The sequence below is a fragment of the Bos taurus genome, chromosome 2 (assembly GCF_002263795.3).
Source record: "Bos taurus isolate L1 Dominette 01449 registration number 42190680 breed Hereford chromosome 2, ARS-UCD2.0, whole genome shotgun sequence".
Taxonomy (NCBI): Eukaryota; Metazoa; Chordata; class Mammalia; order Artiodactyla; family Bovidae; genus Bos; species Bos taurus.
This window is the reverse complement of record NC_037329.1, coordinates 122,666,850-122,688,698: the sequence shown is the minus strand read 5'-3', so window position 1 is coordinate 122,688,698 and position 21,849 is coordinate 122,666,850. Positions and strand designations below refer to the sequence as shown.

The following is a 21,849-nucleotide window of genomic DNA, read 5'->3' as shown; positions in this document are numbered from 1 at the left end:
AAGGGGCCACAGACCCCAAGTCCCGGGGAGCAGAGGGGCCTGGGGGAGGAGCAGGGGGCACAAAGGCTGAGAAGGCCCCTCTACAAACAACCAGCACAGCCCAGACACACGCCGGGTCCCCCACACATCTCCCCACCTCCTTTATTCCGAACACTCACCCCCAAATCTCCCGCAAGGGTAGCCTAGAGGGTAGGAAAATAGCCCTTTGGGTCCCTCCCCTCTCAGCCAGCTGCTCTGCAAAGAGACATCTTGAGAGCAGAGCCTCCCCACGCCACAGCCGCATTCCATCAGCTCCATCACCTTCTCCACTACCCACCCCTGCGCTCCCAACCATCCTCCCCAGAACCCCCTCCCCACGGTGGCAATATTCCTCATCTACACCGGACCAGAGAGCGGGCAGCATCCTGGCTCAGGTGACCACAGCCTCCCAGACCCAGACAAGCCACCCCCCACCCCCCACCCCCCTACCCCTGTCTCTGCCATTTCCGAGTCTCATTTGGAAATGAACCAGGGCTTGGAGCTCTAAGCTGCCTTTCTGATTCAGACACTCTGGGTGCCCAAGAATTCAGCCCTTGGGTCAAAGAGAGCCAGGGCAGTGTTATTCATAAGAGAGAAAGTGAGGAAATAACCTACTTTCCCAACATCACGGGACTAGTTAAAGAACTTAGGAAACAACCATGACATGGAATATTATGCAGCTATCAATAACTGTGTTTTCACAAATCCACACTGTCTAATCAGGTCGTTAAAAGGCATAAATGCATAACAAAAGGGTTTTTTTAAAACTCATTTCAAAGAATATGCAAGGACATGGGGAAATGTACACTCTGGTTGTCAGGAGGCAATGCGGCATGACTGTTGATAGGATCATACAAACAGTTCTGTCTCTCAATACCTGGGTGACCTTGGACAGGTACTTAACTCTGTCAGCCTGGTTTTCCCACACAAAGATAATAACCACCTCGTGGGGTTCACTGTAACAGACTTAGGGTGCCCACACATTAATGAATTACTCGATAAATGTTGGCTATTTAGTACTATGATCATCATTAAGTTTAAAAAATAGGTTAAAGGGAAAATATGTAGAACTTGATCCTGGTAATGAACATTACCAAAAGTTCATTTGGCAGTGAACTCAATACCAAAGTGTATTTCTAAACACTGAATTCTACTAAAGGTTCCCAGGGGGCTCTCTCTGGGTGGTGGGATTATAAGTAGTTTTTCATTTCTCACTCAGGATCTGTTTGAATTTTCCAAATTTTCTACAATAAATTCAGAGTACTTTTGTTATTAGAAATAGCATGCTCTGAGTTCCCCTGTCTGCCGTTCCCTGGTTCTCTGAAACTCCTTGGCCCCAGTCATTCTGCCGAGACCCCTGTTGGGGCTGGTCATGAGTTACGAGCAAACAGAGGAACCAGCAGAAAGGAAATGAACACAAAAGCCTCCGAGGGAGCTGGCAGGCTGGTGGCCCAATGCCTACAGAGCTGCGTCTCACTGCAGACTGGCTGGCTTGGCAGGGCCCAGCTCCCTCCCCTGGCATTGACCGGCAGGCAGCCATGGTTGGCTTACAGCTATCGGAGATCAGACATCTCAACCAGAGGCCACCCTCCAGCTTCTTCCAACAGCCTAGTTCCCACCCTGCCAGCCCCAGGCCCTCTCCGTTGTCACCTACACCAGGACAGAGGGTGACAGCACAATCTGGGAAGAGCAGCCTCCTCCTCGACCCAGGCCTGGGACGCCCCTGTCACCGCTCCATCCATCAGGCCGCCCGCCCTCTAGCGTCACCCTCTCAGCCACCCTGACTCACCCTGCTCAATTATTCCTGTCCCCAGGCTTGTGTCTGAGAGCAGGACCACCCACTGAGGCCCCCAGCTGCCCAGCCCGCATGCTCCTCCCACACTGAATCCTTTGTGGATTCCCTCCAGGCCTTGCACATGCTATTCCTGCTTCCTGGAACACTCTTCCACAGCTCTGCCCAGCCAGCAACTACTAGACCAGCCAGCCAGGACAAGCAGTACGTTTTATGAAGCATCTCCTGGGTACCAGGTACTATTATAGATACCCGGGCTCCTGCGAGCCACAGGACAGGGACACGCTCAGCAAGCTCTGGCAGCTCAAATACAGCCTCCCCTACGAGGCCACCTCCTGCCAACCACCTGCCTGTTCTGAAGTGGGAAGTCCCTTCTTGTGGATCTACCTCCACTGAGTTGTCATTTCCGGGGGCAAGGGGCCACAAGCGTCTCCCGTCACTCCAGTGGGCCCCTTCTACCAGACCTCATGGAACCCACTAGGCCACCCTGGGAAGCAGATTCTACTGTCCTCATCTACAGATGAGGAGACTGAGGCTGTTAAGTCACCAGTAGGGACACAATGGGATTTTTTTTTTCCCTGATCATGAGCAACAGTTATAGCTCCCACAGAGGGTGCACGCACTTAATATACACACCCGGCCTCATTTCTCTTCACGAACATCTTACCAGTAGGGATTATTAGTCCCATTTCACAGATGGGCAAACCAAACTTCAGAGAAGTGAAACAACTAGCCCAAAGTCACACAGCAACTAGGGCCAAATATGAACCCTGGATTAGCTGGACCTGCACACCTGCCTCTACCCCTCACCAGGAAGTTCCTCAAGGTGGGGGGCGAGGAGCAGGGGCAATGCAGGAAAGCTTCAGAGTCTACACACCGCCCCCCACATCCAGCCCAGCACCCTGCACACAGAGACACAGACTAGGAATGAGAAGAAATGGAAAGTAAGTCCTGTTCCCACGACAGGTGACCCAGCTCAGGTGAGCATCCCACCCACCACCCCACGACTCACCAGCAGGTGCCCCTGGGATTGAGTCTCCAGGCTCTGCAACTGACCCTGCCAACAGACTCAGCCCTGGCAAACATCTCCTAGACTGACTGACAAAAACCCATCCTGACTTCCAGAGAGCCCTGGTCAGGTTCCATCACCTCACTGGGCCTCAGTCTGCCCCCCCACAAAATGGGATGATGATACCCAATGTACCAAGACTCCAGCTGTGACACGCTGAGCAGTTACCAGGCAACTAGTAAGTATTGGGGCATGACCCAGTGTTCCTGCTCAAAGCTCACCTCCTCAGAGTGGCCCTCCCTGACCCCCAGCTCCATCCACATAACCTCCCCACATATCATCACTCTGTCAACACCAGGCTTACTCCTCATAGCCCACCGCAGACTGAAATTAGCTTGTTTAATTATTGACCTTCTTGTCTAATGCCTACTCCCCCTCAAAAAGCTCCTGGGGGCAGTGGCTGGGACACAGTCGGCCTCCATCAATAGTCATTCCCTGAATACTGTGAATGGGATCATCCCTACAGACCCGCTTCACCCATTTCTCTAATTACTATAGGCAGGGCCCTCTCCTCTGGCCTCCGTCTCCTCATCCATAAAACCAGATGGGTGGACAAAGTTCTCTCCAATCCCTCCAAAAGCCAACCAGGGCTCCAACTCATCTAGGAGGAGGGAAGAGAGACAGAACTGATCCCAGCTGTTTGTCATAAAATGAACATGCAAATTATATGCAAAACATGCAGAAGAGTAGGTTCCCAGTGGAGCCTGCAGTTCTGGTCCCTTTACAACCAGGCGTGGGCTGGGAGGGCTGGAGCATTTACTGAGCACCCACTAAGCGCCAGGCCCCTTACGGACGGGACCAGGCAGAATGGGCCTCCTTACTCCATAGACTCAAGCCAGTCAACCTGCTGGAAGTGACAGAGAACTCAGCTGGCAAAGTCAGGATGGAGTTGAGGGGAGCAAGGCAGGTGGGATGGGGAGCTTGTAGTAGGGGAGGGACTGGGAAAGCAGAGAGAGACCCCAGTGCAGTGTGTCTGGTCCTCACCCCACAGAATGAGACCTCAAGAAACGCAAGCCCACAGGGCACAGGGTGCTTCTGCCCTGTCTTAAGGGCCACCTGAAGCCAGAGGCGGAGGTCGCAGGGACTTGGCCAGCCCTGGGGATCCTCTGGGACTCCAGAAAACCAGACAGACCCTGCCAGTGCTTCCAGCTGTGCTGGGACACCGTATCGCTCTGCCATCCCCCTCAGAGCCGCCCCAGGCATACACTAGGCACACACCACACACACACGAAATGTGCCCATCCAGGAGTGAGTGTGCAGCCTCCTGAGGAGTCTGGCTGTGGTCTCCCTCACCCTTCCATTTGCCAGGGTATTTAGAACCAGCACAAACTCACACACGGTGGAGATGCAACTCCCTACCCCCAGCCCAGGATGATTCCCCTGGCTTCTGAGCGGCTCCATGGGATAGAACAAGCTAGGCTCCATATGAGTCATGGGGACCTCAGGGGCCCTCAACACCATTGCCTAGACAAGAAACTGAGGCACAGAGCAAGGAGTCAGGAAAAAAAACAGGAGGAGGCCTGCCTGGGCCACATTTGCTGCCAGGGCCACTGTCAGCCCAAGATGACACGCTGTGAGATTCGCCCCAGCCCTCACCCTCATCTCCTGGGTCCTAGGAGACAGGTGGGACCTCATCTCACAGTAAGCAGGGGCTTTGAAGCTAGACTGCCTGGATCCAAATCCCAGCACTGGCCCTCAGCAGCTGTGTGACCCTAGGCAAGAAAGTACACCTCTCTGAGCCTCATTCTCTTCTACAAAATAAGCAGTGATAGCACCAATCTCAAAAGGTTGGAAAGATTAAATGAAGTGATCCAAACAGACAGCTAAAGCCTAGCTACCTCTCGGCTGGGTGACCTTGGGGCAAAGTGCATGGCCGGAGCCTCGGTTTTCCCATCTGCAAATGGGCCAACAGGATAGCCCAGAAGGTCATGAGGACTGAAGCAAAGGTTCTGACAGAGTCTGCAGTCAGAGCACAAGGAGTTCTTTCTCTTTCCCTCTGCACACAGAGGCCCCGTGATTCCTGACCGCCCTCAGCTTCTCCCCTTGATAATCGTGACCTCCTGCTACTAAGCGCACGGAGGTTTTGACAGCTATGGTGCTGTTAAATCTTCTAAACAACTCAAGGGATAAATTTTCTTCTCAATTTTGCAGTGAGCACCCTGACTTGTCAAATACAGGTGTTCTATAAATACCTGAGGCATGAATGGATGCAAGAATAATGTGATCAGAAAGTCAGAAGATAACAAGTAGTGGTGAGGATGTGGAGAAGTTTGAACCCTCAAGTACCACGGTGGCGATGGAAAATGGTTCCGTCACTCTGGAGCACTGTCTGGCAGGTCCTCAAAAGGTTAAACATAGTTACCACCATATGGCCCAATAATTCGACCCCTAGGACATATGTTCATACATCCAAGGGAAGTGAAAACATATGTCCACACATTTTAAAAATATCTGCATTATTTGTAACAGCTAAAATAACCCAAATATCTGTCAACTGACAGAAGAAAAAAAAGTGATGTGTCCAAATAATGGCATATTATTCAATTAAAAAAGAAGTGAGGTCTTGATACGTGCTACCACATAGATGAACCTTGAAAATATATGCTGAGAGAAAGAAGCCAGTCACAAAAGACCACATGCTATATGATTCCACTAATATTAAATGTCCAGGATAGGCAAATCCACAGAGACAGAAAGTAGATTAGTGATTGCTCAGCATTGGGTGATTGGGGGGAATAGGGAGTGATGTTAATAGGTATAGGGCTTCTTTTAGGGGGTAATAAAAATGAATGATATTGGGGGTGGTTGCAAACTGTATATACACTAAAACCCCTTTAATTATATGTTTTCAATGTGTGGATTGTACAGAATATGAGTTAAATCATAATAAATCATAATAAAGAGAAGAATGAATGTATGATGGCCATTCAGAGAGGGTGAGATACTTGCCCGGGGTCACACAGCAGAGCCTCGACTCAAATGCTTAGATGGCAGAGGAGGTGAGCCTTATCCTGAATCACCTCCTCACCTTGTTTAGTAAACCCTAACTAAGCCCCAGGTTAGCCTCCCCAGCCCCGACCTCCGAAGGGCAAACACTGATTCTGCAGACCACAAGTGGGACAGCCCCAGCACAGCAGCTGCCTCCCCTGCGCTTGTCAAAGGCTACTTTGTCAGGTGGGGCCACTGGAAGGGGCAGGCTCAGCCAAGAGTGACCCAGCGGAGGCAGACGGCCCAAACGCAGGCTGGCTGCCACCTGCATTGCTAGACCCAGTGTCCCCAGCTCCAGCCTTCGGTGGTGCTGGGATGTCCCCACTTGGACCCTCTGGGCACGTGGTTGGCCCCTGGCTGCCCTCAGGAAGAGACCTGAGGATACACCCCTGCCAGGGAAGGGGTGAGGAGGACGGAGGGTCCCAGCGGCAACGAGTCTGAAGATGAGTCCGTCTGCCTCTGCCCCTGTGTGTCTGTCTAGGACTGTGGGAGGACAGACAGGTCGCGGGGCCCACCCCACGCCCCGTCCCGCCCTGCCTGCACGCGGCTCCCAGGCACCCGCCTCCCCCCAGCCCAGCTGGCAGCCGCCGAGCCCCAGGCTGGTTTCCACTCCCTATTCGCTGCACAGAGGGCCTCTGACAGGTGTTTGGCGTCCCCCAAACCCCAACCAGGATGAATCCAAGTTTGAAGCCCACGTGCCTGAGTTCCCAGCCTCCGGTTCACCACCTCGCCATCCCCATTCCCCGTCTGGTCACTGAGAGGGGAGGAGGGCCCCTCAGAGCTCAGGCTGCAGGGCAGGGGGCCACAACAAACCCGGAGGGTGGGGGAAACCAGGAACCCCATGGGGACCCCCAGCTCTCTGTCTCAGCTGTGGGTTCTCTGTCTCAGCTGTGGGTGGAGGGAACCAGAGAAAACCCCAGCATCCCCCTGTCATCGCCCCAGCATCCTCACCAGCTTCCTACCAGTCCAGGGCACCCTGGTGTCCAGCCAGCCCATCCCCAGGCCCTGCCATAGGCTCTGCCCCGCTCCTGAGTTCAAATGAAGTCCAAACACCCACAGGGTTCTAGGGACCCTGAGTGCCCAGCCCTCATGAGCCCCACAATCCAAGAGGGAGACACGTCCTCCTCTTCTCATTTAAACATGACTCCCAGGCCAAAAACTCCTTCAGCTGACCCATCAAACCCTCTGCAGGCAGGCTCAGAGGTCCTGTTCTGGGCGTCTGCCATCAGAGCCCCAGTCATACCAACTTGGTCCCCCTCTGCACAGCGGGGGCTCCACCACGACCAGCCCCACACCAGAGCAAGACCCCAGGGACGTCCAGATGAATGCGCCCAAATGGTCCAGCCCTGGAGCCAGAGCAGACAGAGCCGTGGGAGAAAGGACTGGACTGGAAAAGTCAGGCTCACAGACGGACACGCGGCAAAGGGCTGTTCCCAGGACCAGCTTGCTCCCCAAACCCCAGGTGGCTGTCACCTCTGCCGTGACAGAAGCCTCTCATGACCACGGCCCCCACGATGACCGCTACTGGCCGCCAGCTCTGGGTGCAACAACATGCTGGCTGGACTCTGAGCCAAGGAAACCCACATTCTCAAAACCACCCCACAGCTGCCCAAGGTCACCCAGCTGACAAGCAGTGGTCAGAGTCTGAAACCAGAACCACCCTCTTTCCGCCATTATCACAGCCACCCCTTAGAGACCCACACGGACACATCCAAGCGGGCCAGGCTAGGAGGACTCTGCCTGCACAACCTCAGTGCCCCTCTATGGCGCCCTGGGCAGTATGCATGGCCTTCCCTCCCACGGCGCGCTGGGGACAGTCTCAACTCTGAGCTGTGGCCCACACTGACCCCTCCCAGGCTGCCTGACCTGACAGCGGTTCTCGACAGGAGCACTGCAGACACCGGGGTGGGACAGTTCTCCCGGCCCTGTAGCAGCCCTGACCCCCACCCAGTAAATGCCACCAGCAGCACCCCCCATACTGTGACAATCCAACGTGTCCTCGTGCACCTCCGAATGCCCCAGGCGCGGACACCTTCGAGGCCCAGCTCAGCCCCCACTTCCTCCCCATCCCACCCTTGTCTCAGTGACCACCTTCCTCCCCACTCAGGACCCCAAATTCAGCATCTCCCAGTTGGGCCTCATTTTCCTGCTTGGTCCAGAAGCGCTCCAGCCAGAAACAGGGTTCCCAGAGGTCAGAATGCCCAGAAGGCTTCCCACTGAGACCCCAGCAGGCAGGTGGTTAAATCAAGGGACTGCCTTCCCTGGTCTGACACAGCTGTCACTCTCCCTGGAGACACACCAGCCACACCCCTGGCTGGCCTCCTCAGCAGGTCTGCACCCCAGGGTTGGTAAATTCCATGTAACCAAGTCTCAGATGGAACCCAAGCTCTGAGCTCTGTGGCATCCCTGGAGGTCAGGCAGAAGACACAGCTCTGCGTCCCCTGCACCCGCCCCCGCCCATGCCTTAATCACCTCTAAGGAGGCCGGCTGACCAGCTGCCCCTTTGGCCTGGGCTCCCTGGACTCTGGGATTAAGAGCTGGGATTAAGGACGGACACATTCCTGGTAGTTTAGAAGCCCAGCGACCCATGTACATACGTGTGTGTGTGTGTGCACGCGCGTGTGCAGGCAGTCATGAGGAGGCACGCAGGTGGCACTCGAAGGGGCATTTCTGGGCAGGCGTGCAGCTGCATTTGTGCGCACACACCTTCAGGCTGTCTTGGGTGGGCTGAGATGCCTGAGATGTGGGCCTAGATGTGCTCTTGTGAGCACAAGGGCTGTCTCTGTGCGTGGTTCACGTGCACTAGGGGGAGCGTGTATCCCTGTTTCTGAGTGCCTGCATGTGTCCACATACATGGGTCTGTGTCTCCACACGTGTGCGCAGGACAGGTGTGTGCTCTTCCACACACACAAATGGGTCTGCATGTGCTTCCACCCGTGCATCAATCCCCCCACCCTGAGGTGGGAGAGCGTCCCCTAACTTCTGCTGTCCTCCTGGGAGCTGCTAATACCCATGGCCACCCCAGGTCTTGGAAGCACGCCCCCTTACAGCCGAGAAAGGGGGCTCCTGATTCCCCTAGCCTCACATCAGAGCCACCGAAACAGCTGATGGCAAAGGAGCAGCCACAAACCTCCTTCCTACCCACGGGGACCCCTGGGCCCCTCGTGCACCAGCACACACACAGAGCACCACACGCACCCACAAAGCCAGCCCTTCACCCGAACCGAGAGAGAAATGTGACCTTAGATCCACACAGATAAAGGATCACCCGGGCACAACCACAGCCTCGCACGCAGCCCCCAGACACAGACTGGATCTGAGATTGTCCCCAACGAGTGCTCCAGCTTCCCGCCTCACGGAACAACAGAACTCAGCCAAGCCAGGGCTCAGCTCCCTGGAGGAGACGTTCTGCCTCTCACTGCTGGGGATCCTGAACATCCAGGCTCCGTCTCTGGGCACCACATCCTCACCCAAACAGCGCGACCAGGGGCTCACTTCCTGTGGCCCTTTGTCCAGGAAACTACGCTTCTGGAGGGGAGGACAAAGGGAATGGGTGGGGGTATGGGGTTCCTGGGCCCAGAGGGTGCGGAGTCGAGTCGCCCCTCTTGCCCTGACCCTAAACACCTCTCGGCCCCCAAAGATTCCTGTCCCCCTTCAGGTCCTACCCTCTCTGGGTCGCAGTCAGAGAGATGGGAGGTTCCAGGGAGGGAATGAGGCAGAGCCCTCGGGGGAACCAGGGCAAGAGGAGGGAGACAGAAAAGGATGGAGGGAAGGGGAGGTACATACAGTGGACAGACAGAGGAGGGGGTGGGCAGGAGATGGGGGGCGCTGGGAGATAGAGGAGAGAGCAGGAGGAGCTCCCATAACCAAGCCTGAGTCTTGGGTAGTGAGGCAGCAAGTGCCCACTGCTCCCCACTGCTAGCCCCCGCTCGCCTCTTCTCCAGGCTTGGGGATCACAGGAGCAGGGCGCTGGGGAGAAAGGAGGCGGTGTGACAGCAGGGGAGAGCCATGAGGAGGCTGAAAAGAGGAAGGAACAATGTAGCAATGTCTGAATTGAGGGAAAGGAAGGAAACATAAGTGTGAGGCTGACCAGGGAGATGATGTAATGGTCGGGCAGCTGCTGCAACCATGTATCCAGGTGAGGGCTCCAGGGACTTAAGGATGGAACCCTGTGGGGAGCCAGACACTGTAAAGCTGAAGTCACAAAGCTCAGCAGTGGATCCTATTGCTTGTAGAAGAGCGGTGCCTGGGACTCTAGAACGGGGAGGCAGGAGGGAAGAGGCTGAAGAAGGGCTCACTGTGCTTGGGAGCTGGGAGGAGAGGTTGGTAAATGATCCCCAGAGAAGGGGACATCTGTGCTAGGTTTTGGAAGATGAGTAGGAGTTTGCTGGAGAATAACAGTCCATGGAGAGTGAAGAGCGTGTGGGTAGACTGGAAAGCCAAAGACGTAACCTTGTACTCTGTGCTCAGGGAATAGCCAGGAGTCTTGGGTGGTAGAGCGGTGTGGGGCAAAAGGATGAGGCTAGAGAAGCACCCTGAGAGCACTGAACGGAATCAGTCTGGCATAGGGGCTTCCCTGGTGGCTCAGAGCATAAAGCCTCTGCCTGCAGTGCGGGAGACCCGGGTTCGATTCCTGGGTCAGAAAGATCCCCTGGAGAAGGAAATGGCAACCCACTCCAGTACCCTTGCCTAGAAAATCGCATGGACGGAGAAGCCTGGTAGGCTACAGGCCACGGGGTCGCAAAGAGCTGGACACAACTGAGCGACTTCAGTTTCGGTTTCTTGAAGAGGCTAGGAAAGGCTTCCTGGGAGAGGTCAGTGGGAGCTGGGCCTGCAGTCTTCGCACAAAGAGACAGGTAAAAAGAAGAGACACGGTCCTGCCTGGGAGTCAGGAGACATAGTTCTTAGTCCCAGCTCAGCCACAGCCTTGCTGTGTTACTTCACACAAGTCACTGTGCCTCTCTGAGCCTCAACTTCCTTGTAGGTTAAACAAAAAGGTTGGACTGTGCTGTGCTTGGTTGCTCGGTGTGTCCAACTCTGCGACCCCATGGACTGTAGCCCACCAGGCTCCTCTGTCCGTGGGGATTCTCCAGGCAACAATACGGGAGCGGGTTGCCATGCCCTCCTCCAGAAAGGATGAACTGCTAGCTCTCAAAGGACCCAAGGGAATGAGGTTATTCCCTTGGCCTCAGTTTCCCCTTCAGGACCATGAAAAAGTTGGACAACAGTGTTTCCAAGGCCCTTCCAGCGCAAATCATCTTTAGTCCTCTGATCTTTCCCCAGTGTGGGCTGGCCTCAGCCCACGGCCCAACCCGAACAGAAAACACGCAACGGAGAAGCCCCATACAGAAGCCAAGAGCCCAAAGCCTGGGCCAGGGCTCCCCCACAGCGTCCCCACAGGCTCGCCCAGCAGGACCTGATTGGCCTTAAATTCATCCTTTCAGGGCACCACCCTTCACAGTTCGTAGCACACACGGTAGCCTGGAGCAGCGCTTCTGTACCGGATAGACTCTGACACTACACCGGTGGTGTGGCTTAGTCACCAAGTCGTGTCTGACTCTTGCAAGCCCAGGAAGACTGCTTGGGTTCAAACCCTAGCAAGTGTGCCACTTACTGGCTCTGTGATCTTGGACATATTTTTCAACCTCTCTGTGCCTCAATTCTCTCTTTTGTAGAATCAAGGTGATAACGGTACCTCCTTCATAAGCGTGTAAGGATTAAGTGAGCTTTTATACATGAGACATTAGGCAGGGTATATCACACGTGGCAGGCCCTCAGCAGGCATCATTCAATATTAACACTACCACATCCATGCTCTCGTTGGCATCACACGCCAGCCCCCCAGGGCAGGATGGGGCTGCACCTATTTTACAGACCAATGTCCTCTACCTTGAGGATGGAACCCAATCCAATGCCTTGCTTTGGACTCAAAGCCCACCTTGTGAGCCACTGGGGTCTCCCATGCCAAGGCACTATGGTGTTCAAATGTTCTGCCCAAAAACATCCTGTGGCACAGGGCCAGGCACCCAGGAGGTGCCCAGTGAACGTCCGTTAAATGCAAGAAGCAACACACTCTCATTAGAAACAGCACACCCTCCAGCAATGGCTCCCCACCCCGTAAGGGAAATATGTTCCCACTTTCACATATGGCTCCCTTCCCCCAGCTGGGAGTTGCTGCCTTTAACCACATTTCAGTTCCCTATTATACCATGACCTTTCCCACCTCTGAGCCTTTGTCCATCTTGATCCCTCTGCCTATCAATCTGCTGCCATCCTTCAAGGCCTGAAACAAAGGACACCTCCTCCGGGGAGCCCTCCCTGATTCCCTAGAGCCAAAAACCAACTTCTCTTTCCCCTGACTCACTTCCTCACCCCCTCACCTAACTGGAAGCTTCCTGTGGTCAGGGACCAGGCTGAGCCCCCTCAGAGTTCCTAGTGCTCAGCACAAGCCAGACACAGAAGGGACATCAGTAAACAGCAGCTAAAAGTGACTGGCAGGTCAGCAGCAGAGTACGGACAAGACCTCAGGCACTGGACTCCCTGCCCAGGAAACTCTCTGCCCAGGAAACCAGACTCGCAGCCCAGCCCCCAACTGGCCTGGATCATGTCCCAGAGGCCAGGACAGAAGACGGTGCTCAGCGTGATGGGCGAGGAAAGGGCACCTCCTACCCTGGCCCAGGAGGAACGACAGACAGACCACCTGAAGGACGCAGGCCTCCTGTCCTCTGCCCAGCCCAGCCGGCCTGCCCTCTCTTCCCAGCTGGGCTACCCCAGGTCAGCTCCTGCCCTCTCTGGCTTCTGGTCTTTCTGAGAGTTCCTCAAATGTGAAGACTGGAAGAGCCACTGGGTCACCCAGCCCAATTGCCCCACTTTGCAGATGTGAAAGTAGATGCTGGGGATGGGGGTGGGAGGTGGGAAGTTGCCCCATAGTCATAGGACAAGCCTGAAGCAGGGTCACTCTGAGACACAACAATCTTAGGGAAAGTATAACCATTAAAACAAGTAAAATACAAGTAACACTTCAGCAGCAGCTTCCTTTTAACTAGCTGCTAACTCATTAACTAGCTGCCCCTCCCCCAGCACTGCTCCTCATCCCAGCCTAGTGAACGAGACGTTACTGGCCCAGGTGACAGAGGAGGAGAAAAGGCGAACTCAAGGAGTCATGTGCCCAGATTCACGAAGCTTCTGTGGCAGAGCTGGGATTCGAACCCCTCGGGGAGGGAAGCAGGGCCTCCTCCCTGCTTCTCTTCAATGCCTGCCCTCACATGGACACAAACCCACCAAACAAGGCTCACCGACAAGAGGCAGGACACACACGAGATACCCCTGCACACCCATAGCCGCCGGCACAGGGCCAGGCCTTCAGCAAGTGCTCAATTCACGTTTGCAGAATGAACAGAGTAGTCCATCAAGAGACAGGCCCCAAGCCGCCTCGGCCTACCCTAGCAAACAACAGGGCATCTCAGGAAGCACACTCCGGCAGCTTGTTAACTGTCTCACCTGAAACACACTGCCTAAGCTCTTGGGCCTCTGTGTCACCATGTGCAAAACGGGGTAACAATACCTACCGCGTAGTCTCGTCGTAAGAACTGGGATAAAGCAGGTTAGGCACGTGGAACTGCCTGGTGCATCGCACGCGCTCTGTAAGGACTGGCCACTATCGCTATCACCACTGCACCTGGCTCCCCAACAGCAGAGCAACTTGAGGGCAGGAACCAAGTAAAACTCAGCAGCGGACACCTCCAGCGCACCCTCGACGGCAGCCTGGCCATGAGGAGTCGCAGTAAACATATGGTGGATGAGCAAACGGTGGGGACAGACATGGGCGCCTGCTCTAGCCACGGACCCTGGAGAGGGCGGCAGTATCTGGGTTCTGCCAGACACCCCAGGAAGTAAGAATAGCCTTCCCCTGCTCCCAATATAACTCCCACCCCCACCTCTCCCGGAGCCTTGCCTGCTCAGTCCCCACACGGCCCCCCAAACCCCAGCCCAGGGAGGCAAGACAGGCCTAATGAGCCACCCGCAGCCCCCTGGTGCCCGCAGTCGAATTGGCAATCAGCTTGCTGCAATTAGATTTCTGAGATCCTGCTGGTGATTGATTCTAAATTACCCTTATTAAAGTCTGGGCTGGTGAGCAGAGCTTGGAGGGTGGGGGAAGTGGGGGTGGGATGGGGGGTGGGGCCTGGCTGGCAGCACAGCGGGGTGCAGAGTTCTGGGAGGGCTTGGGTTGAGGCTGACCCCAGAGGGAAGCAAGCCCATGGCCCATCCCAGAACTGGGGTATAGGCCCTAATCAGTACTATCCCCCACCCCCAACTCCCACCCCTCAGATTTCTCCCCAGCACCCCAAACCCCCAACCCTCATCACTCATCTCAGAAAACCTTGCTCCTGGAGGAGTGTGATGACGAGGTTGGCAACAGGACAGACAGAATCCAGAGTAGGTTGAAAAGCAACCAAACACCCAGCTTCACCAGCACCCAGGCATGTAAACCCTGGCAGGTGACTTGACATCTCCAAGCCTTCTTCTAAAGGGTGGAATGCTACCAGCGTCAGAAGGCTCAAGGAGACCACAGGCTGGAGAATCAGCCCCAATCCTTGGGCAAGGCCCCAGGCCAATCTCCAAGCCTGAGGACTCCCATCTGTGAGCCTGGAAGGCTGCCGGGCTGATCGTCTCTTTAAGGCTCTTCCATCCCTGAGGTCCTATGTAAACATCAACAGTCACCGACTCTGGGCCAGGATGTGTGTGATAAATGGAACGCAGCTGAAGGGCTCCCCAGCCAGGAGGAAAGGGAGAGGGCCCGGTGTCAGCTTGTTCTGGGCCATACCTCCAATAGCAAGGTCTCTCTGGGGTTCCGGGACTAGAAGGGCCTGAAGAGTCATCAAGTCTGATCTACTACCTCCAGACTGGACCACAGGCTGCCAACAACAGCTCCAAACAACCAAAGTCCCAGTGAGCTCAGCGTGAGGCAGCGGGAAAGTGCTTCCTCTAATCCGGCCCCAGCCCTGCCTGTTGCAATGGGGAGTTCTCGCCCAAGTCCTCCCTCCTAGGGCAGCCCCCACCCCCAGGGCTCTACTTTGGGTCATCCATGATCCCTCAAACCTGGTTCCCACACTCTCTAAGAGAAAACCTTATCTCCATCCCCCTCAAAAGCAATTCTTCAGTGAGACCAAGAAAGGCACAGGAAAAGAGCAAGACCAAAGCAGGTAAGTGGGAGAGATCGCTCTTTGTAGGAGGAGCCCACTTCTTACCAGGCACCTTATTGTTCTGTATTCTCTTTCTCAAAGAACTCTGAGGCAGAGGTACTCTTAGCTCCTTTTCAAGAGGAGGCAACTGAGGCTCAGAGAGGTTAAGTGAACTTTCCAAGATCACACAGCCAGAAATCAGCAGAAGCAGGATCTCAGCCCTGGTCCAGTGGGCTCTGGGGCCCCTGTTTCTTTCACTACTTCATGTACCCTCAGGTTTGGAGACCGCCCCCCAAAAGAGACATCATCAAGGCCCAGGTGGGGACCCAGGGATGGGAAGAAGGCAGACCTCAGGCAGCTGGGGCATGGAGAACATTCTCCACTGGGTATAAAAGGCTGCCACAGGCATTCCCCGCCCTCCACCCTCTGCAGCCAGGTAGGGAAGGGGCCAGATCACTTGACAGGGGCCACCCTCACCCCATCCCCCAGCCGGGCCCTCAGCCATTGCTGCTCAGACTCCCCCTGTAATCACGGCTTCCTGTTTGGCGCTGAGACTAGGCCTGGTCAGTGGGGGGAGGGGAGCGGACGCCCCTCTGGCCAGGGCCTGCTCTGGAGGGAAGGAGGGGGGCCGGAAGAGAGGCTGACCCAACCTCCTGGAATCTTGGGAGGCTGGGAGCCAAGGCAAGAGGAGGGGGTGTCAGTCAACAAATGTTTACTGGGCAGGCGCTGGCCTGATGTTCCCAGGATGCAGTGGTATGTTAGGGGAACAGCAAGACTCGCCAGGTGGTCCAGCCCAGACCCTGTTCTCTGCTTCAGGGGGCAGTTGCAGGGTGATCAAGGGCCTGGACCCAGGGACAGCTCCTGGCTCCAGCCACCCCGCCTCCCCACCCTATCCCCGACACAAAATCACAGGGCTCCAAGCAGCTGGGCTGGAGCCCAGAACCACAGGGCTTCTGTCCCACCCAGATGTGGTGGCCGCGCCTCAGTGTTCAGACCACAGGCCCCCATCCCCACCCCCCATGGCCCCCTGGCGCCTCCCGGCCCACAGGCACACGCTTGGACCCAGCAGGACTCTCCCAGTCTCACTATCCCTCAATGTTTCACCCCAACTCACCTCCACAGGAGACAACACAGAGCCCCAGTCTGGGCTCCAAAGTTCATGGTTTTGGCTTCCTCCCTTCCTTCACTCATTCACTCTTCATTCATTCAAACCATTCCATTCTGGGCCAGGCACAGTGCTGGCCATGGGAAGAGCAAAGAGCAAGGTAGCCAGAGAGCCTCCCCAAGGTGCTCCCGGTCTATCCAGAAAGTGTCTGACCCTTCTCCAGACTGCTGTGTGACCTCCAAGTCACTCCCTCTCTCTGAGCCTCCGCCATTCAGGCCAGAGGGACCCGTATGTGTAAGAGGACCAGGACTCAGGGATGGGGTGATAGGGACATAGATCGGGATTCCACACAACTTTCTAAGAGTCAGAGAGGATCAAAGGCAGGCCTGGTCATCTGTGCAGACAATCAGCCCCAACACTGGGGGCATCCAGTGGGTGTCCCAGGGGCATGTTAACTTTTTAGACCCTGAGGCTAAACATCCTGAGGCTCTAAACATTCCCCTCTCCTGCGCCATGGTCACATGACTCAGACACAAGCCTCTCTCCCCTACCCCTGCATCTTGTTGACTGCCTGTAGTTTATAAAGCTCTCCCTTGATTCATCCCCCAAGACCCTCAGAAGAGCTCACTTACAGATCACGGAGCCTTGAGAGGCGGTGGGGGAGCAAGGGCTCCAGAGCCAGACCCTTCCCCCACCGACCACACGTGTAGCATCACCACGCCAAGGCTACAGAGAGAATTAAAAGAAAAAAGACAGGGGGCATGCCTGGCCCAGAGCCTGGCAAGGAGCAGGCATTCATGAAGCAGGTAATGTAGGCATAATTTGGGAGTAGGGATGGCTAAAAGAGAAGTAAGAACCTTGCCCAGGATCACATGGCAAGAGAGATTGAAATCAGGACTGCAACCCAGTTCTATTAGCCTGCCAGGCCCTGGCTCAATCCTGCTCTGCCACTTTCCAACTGCGTGACATTGAGCAAGCTGCTTAACCTCTCTGTGCCTCAGTTTTCCCCATCTGTAAAATGGGGGTTCTAACAACTCCTACCTCCAAAAGTTATCATGAGGATTAAATGAGCCAAAACATACCAAGTGCTCAACAGGCAGGGCTCCCAGGGAGCATTAGCTGCTCTTTGTATTATTAAGCCCTTGGAGGTGTCAATGCTGCCACTCAAATCAGGGCCTCAGCCCCTGTTCAGCTCACCACCTCCCTTCCCCAGCTTCCTCCGTCTGCTCCAGCCTGAAGGAATTCTACTGCAGCCCCCTCTGGAAGGACCCATCCCTTTCCCCTCCCCTTCAGCAGCTCTAGGGGATGGTCCCAGCTCCGAAGGGAGGGGCAGGAGGGAGGCCTACACTCAGCAGGACCTCTAGCTTGCGGGGTGAGGGGAGCTCTGTTTTTACCTTCTCCCCTCCATCATGCCCCTCTCACCCACCCCACCGCTGCCCCAGTATTTTCCAGGTCTCGAGCCCAAAGCTGCCCCTGCCCCAACACTGCCCTGGGGCCTCCTGGGACCCTACACCCCAGTCCATGGGATGGGACAGCCATTTGTTTTCAAAAACACCCCATGCCAAACCCTATTATGAGGGAACAAGAAACACACTGAATTCACAGCTGGGGGACACTGTGCTGCTCTGCAGGGAGCAGAAGGCACCAAGTTCCAATCCCAACCAGCCATGAGAATGGTATGACTTCCCCCCACCATGCCCCCCAACAGCAGTTCTATGCATTAAGTACTGGTCCTCAGTTGACAGGTGAGAAAGCTGAGGGTTGGAACAGGCTACAGCTTGCTCAGTGTCATATGGCACATAGCTTAGCGTAAAACCTCCTCCTTCAGGAAGCCCTCCCTAGGCTCCCTCCTAGAAAGGACCCATCTCTTGAGAGTGCCCTGGCAGGCTGTGCTGGGTCTAGCCAAGGAGTTCATTTTCTCATCACAACATCCCTGTGAGGCTGGCACTGTCATGGTCCCTATTTGACAGATAAGAATGTTGAAAAGGAGAAATCCCTTACTCAAAGTCTCTGTCCCCAAGTCCCTGCCATCTTGGGTGCTAACAATTACGGATCCCTAAGGTATCCCTGTTGTCAGGGCCTGGCCTGGAACCGCCCAGGGGTCCCCCAACATTTAAGTATTAAAAGTGAGGACAATCTCGCCCTGGCAACTCAGTGTTCACAGCCAACCAGAGCAGCTGGGGGGAGCGGGGTAAGGAGCTCCTGGATGCTTGAAATCATGGGGGTGGGGAGTGAGCAGGAACCACCAGGGCTGGGGGCTTCAGAAGAATTCCCTGGGCACTTCCCTGGTGGTCCAGGGTTCAGAACCCACCTGCCAAGGCAGGGGGTACAGGTTCCATCCCTGATCCAGGAAGATCCCACATGCCACTAGGCAACTAAGCCCGTGCACCCCAAAGCCTGTGTTCCACAACAAGAGAAGCCATGGCAATAGTAAGTCCACGCACAGTGAGAGGGTAGCCCCTGCTCGCTCTAACTAGAGAGAGCCTGCATGAAGCAATGAAAATCCAGTGCGGCCAAAAATAAACAAACAAACAAAAGAATTCCCTGAGTGATCTCCTCTTCCCATGGTCCCCCACGCTTCCACTCCCCACACCTACCAGCTCCCAATCACAGAATGACAACCTTGTCAAGAACAAGAAAAGACCATTTGCCGAGGGTTTACTATGTGCCAGGCACCACGCTAAGAGCTTTACATATTAACCCCATTTGTTCTCCTATCCTTCCCAGTTTTCACAGGTGGAAGTGAAAGCACAGAGAGGTTAAATCGCTTTCTCAAGATCACAAAGCCATGAACTCCCACCACTGGGAGTTCAAACAAGACTAAGTGATTATCTAAGTCCCTTTCAGCCCTAATCATCCAAAGAACGCACTTTAAAGCCAAAATTTCCAGGATGTCCACACTCTAGGTCTTTCTGGGTAGACTTAAGTATAATACAACAACCGAAGTGACCCTGAAGGCAGATGTCTCTCAGAGTCATAGACAGCTGGCTTCTCAGAGAGAGGATACCAGGACACACACACACACTCCCCAACTCACCACGTGCAGCATGAATGAGACCTGTTACCCCTACTGAGGCCATCCTAGAAGCTGCCCCGTACGTACACACACACACACAAGCTCCCTTTCAAGCTGGTGAGCACCTTGGTATCACCCTTCCAGGGTCCTTCCCCTGCCCTGAGTCAGCCACTGACCATCCCAGTGATGCCCCTGGGGGTCCCCACCACGGAGGCCACTCCTGAAGCCATCCTGACAGGGCTCTTCTGATCTAATTTCAGTCCCTCCTGATGCAGGCAGCACCCTCTTCTTCTGGTGCCATGCCCCTGGCCCCTGGGCACCACCCATTAACCCTTTGGCTCCCAGGTCAGATGAGTCGATGTCCCCCCTCCTGGAAAGGTGTGAAGCCTGGAGAAGACGGGGCCCTGCTCCGCTGCCTCATCTGGAGCCCCGCCCCTTCTCTCCTCCATGTCCAGCCCCCATCTGAGCCTCCAGACCCCGACCCTGGGGGTTGGCTTTATCTGCCACGCCCACTCCACCTGGCCCTCAGACCTGCCTCACAGAGACCTTTCACTTCACGGTGCGCTCACTTCATTCCTTCCACCGCCTCGTGGCGCACAGACCACGAGCCTGGTTTTACGGATGAGGAAAAGTTCTACGAGGGGCGTGAGCTGCCCAGGGCTCACCCAGCTCGGGGATCCCGCTGGGCTGCCGAGTCTAAAGCATGGCGTCGGCACCCCTTTTCATTCATCTAGACATCAAACATTCACCGAGCTCCTCCTGTGGGCCAGCACACACGGCATCTCATTTAATCTCTCAGGAGGGTGTTATTAGCCCCATTCTGCGGAGGGGAAAAATGGAAGCTCAGACAGGTGAGACAAGTTGTCCAAGGTCACACTACGAATCAGGGGTGAGAGCAAGATTGGAACCCAAGGCTGTGCGATTTTCAAGTCTCTGATTTCTAAGATGGTCTTCCAGAAGTGTAGCTGAGAAAGGGACCCAGTTACCAGGATGGGTTGGATCTCTGTCCTTCCCAGGGACCTCTTTTCCTCACTCCATCTGGGGGAGACCTGGGGGTGAGGCACCCAGCCCACCAGCCCCGGTACTCAGCCTGGCGTTCAACACTTCCCCACCCCACCCCACCCAGCTCAAAGCCCTGAGACAGATGGGGGGTACTGAGGAATAGCATGTCTGTCCGAGATGCCCCTGCCCGACCTCCTCCCATTTCACAGACTGGCCAACTGAGGCCCAAAGAGACTTGCAGGGGCAGAGTAGGCACCTGGCGGGTTGCCTGAGAGGCCTGGGTTCCTCTCACCCTGGGGAATGGGGGATGCCAGGCATAACTCCTAGAACCAACCAAGGGAACTAGAAGTCTCCCCAGTTCATGGCCAGGCCAGGCTCCAGACACGTGCCCATGGGGAACTCACTTGGGACCTGGGTCCCACAAGGAGGAGGAGGCGGCCTTTCTTCCTGCGGCCCCTGATGGAGCCGGGACTGAGCCTGCTGCGGTCAATCAAAGACACACTGAGGGGTCAGGTCATACATGTCTACTCGCGGCTACCCGCACACGCGCGGCTCCCCTGAGAGGTGCGTGCTCCATGCACCGGGTCAACCATACACCTGCCTGCACACGCTTGCACACACACACACACCCCACAGAGGCCTCCCCCCAACACAGTCACCCTCTGCAAGCACTCTCAGCATGGTCAACGGTCTCCAGCCCTGCCCCGGGTGCACACCAGACACAATGGGTCACCCTGACACGACCACACGCAGGTAGGGCACGAGGCCCCCATCCACGGGGACGGGCTCGTCCTCACGCCTCATCTTTCACGCGTGCACACCCCACGGGTCCCAGCACCCTCCACGGAGCTGGCCACACACGCGGTCATCCTCACCCACCCCCTCAGGTCACCTTCACACAAGTCACCCTCCACCCCTCCCCCTCCCCGGGAAGCCCGTCCCCCCCACACACCGCCCCCGGCCCTTCTGCAACGACCCTCGGAGGGAACAACCGAAAGCACACCCTTCCCCCCGCAGGGGGAGGCGACCCCATTCCCTAAAAGTGGCCGCGGTCCGGGCACACCCACGAAGCACCAAGCCACGTCCGCTCAGACCCGAGACACGCCCAGCGCGGCCCCGCGCCCGGACCCCAGCCGGGACCCCAGGCCGCCCTCGGGGAAGGGTCCCCCCGCCCGCGGGAAAACTAGCCCCCGGGAGGCAAGGGCGGCCAGGCACGGGCTCCCCGCAGGCCGGCGCGGGGCGCGGGAACGGGAGGCACTCACCCCCGCGGCGCGCCCCGCCAGCAGCAGCAGCAGCAGCGGAGGCAGGAGCAGCCCGCGGGCCCCGGGCCCAGCCGCGGCCCCGGCCCCGGCGCCAGCCCCGTGGGCGGCCCCGGCGCGGTGCGGCGGCCCCGGCTTCATGGCGGCGGCGGCGGCGGGCGCCTTTGTTCCCGAGGCGGCGGCAGCGGCGGCGGCGCGGCCCGGCGGCTGGCCCGGCGCGCTCTCGGTCGGGGCTCCGGCTCGGCGGCCCGGCTCCGCCCGGCAGCTCCGCGCCCACGGCCGCCGCGCCCGCAGGAAGCGTGCGCTGCCGCCGGGCCGCCCCCAGCGCGGGGGGCGGGGCGCGGAGGGGCGGGGCCGGCGCTGAGCGCCCCCCGCCGCCGGGGTCCCTGCGCGCCCCGCGCTCCGCACGCACCCGCCC

The 21,849-nt window shown here is 56.6% G+C and overlaps 1 protein-coding gene across 1 annotated transcript in view; it reads right to left on the bottom strand.

The window, feature by feature from the left end:
• The window catches only part of SDC3 (syndecan 3), a 35,653-nt gene extending 14,081 nt beyond the window's left edge, over window positions 1-21,572 (bottom strand). The window contains exon 1 of the mRNA NM_001206531.2: window positions 21,435-21,572. Coding sequence (NP_001193460.1) covers window positions 21,435-21,572 — 138 coding nt within the window. The remainder of the gene's footprint in view (window positions 1-21,434) is intronic.
• Between the last annotated feature and the right edge of the window lie 277 nt (window positions 21,573-21,849).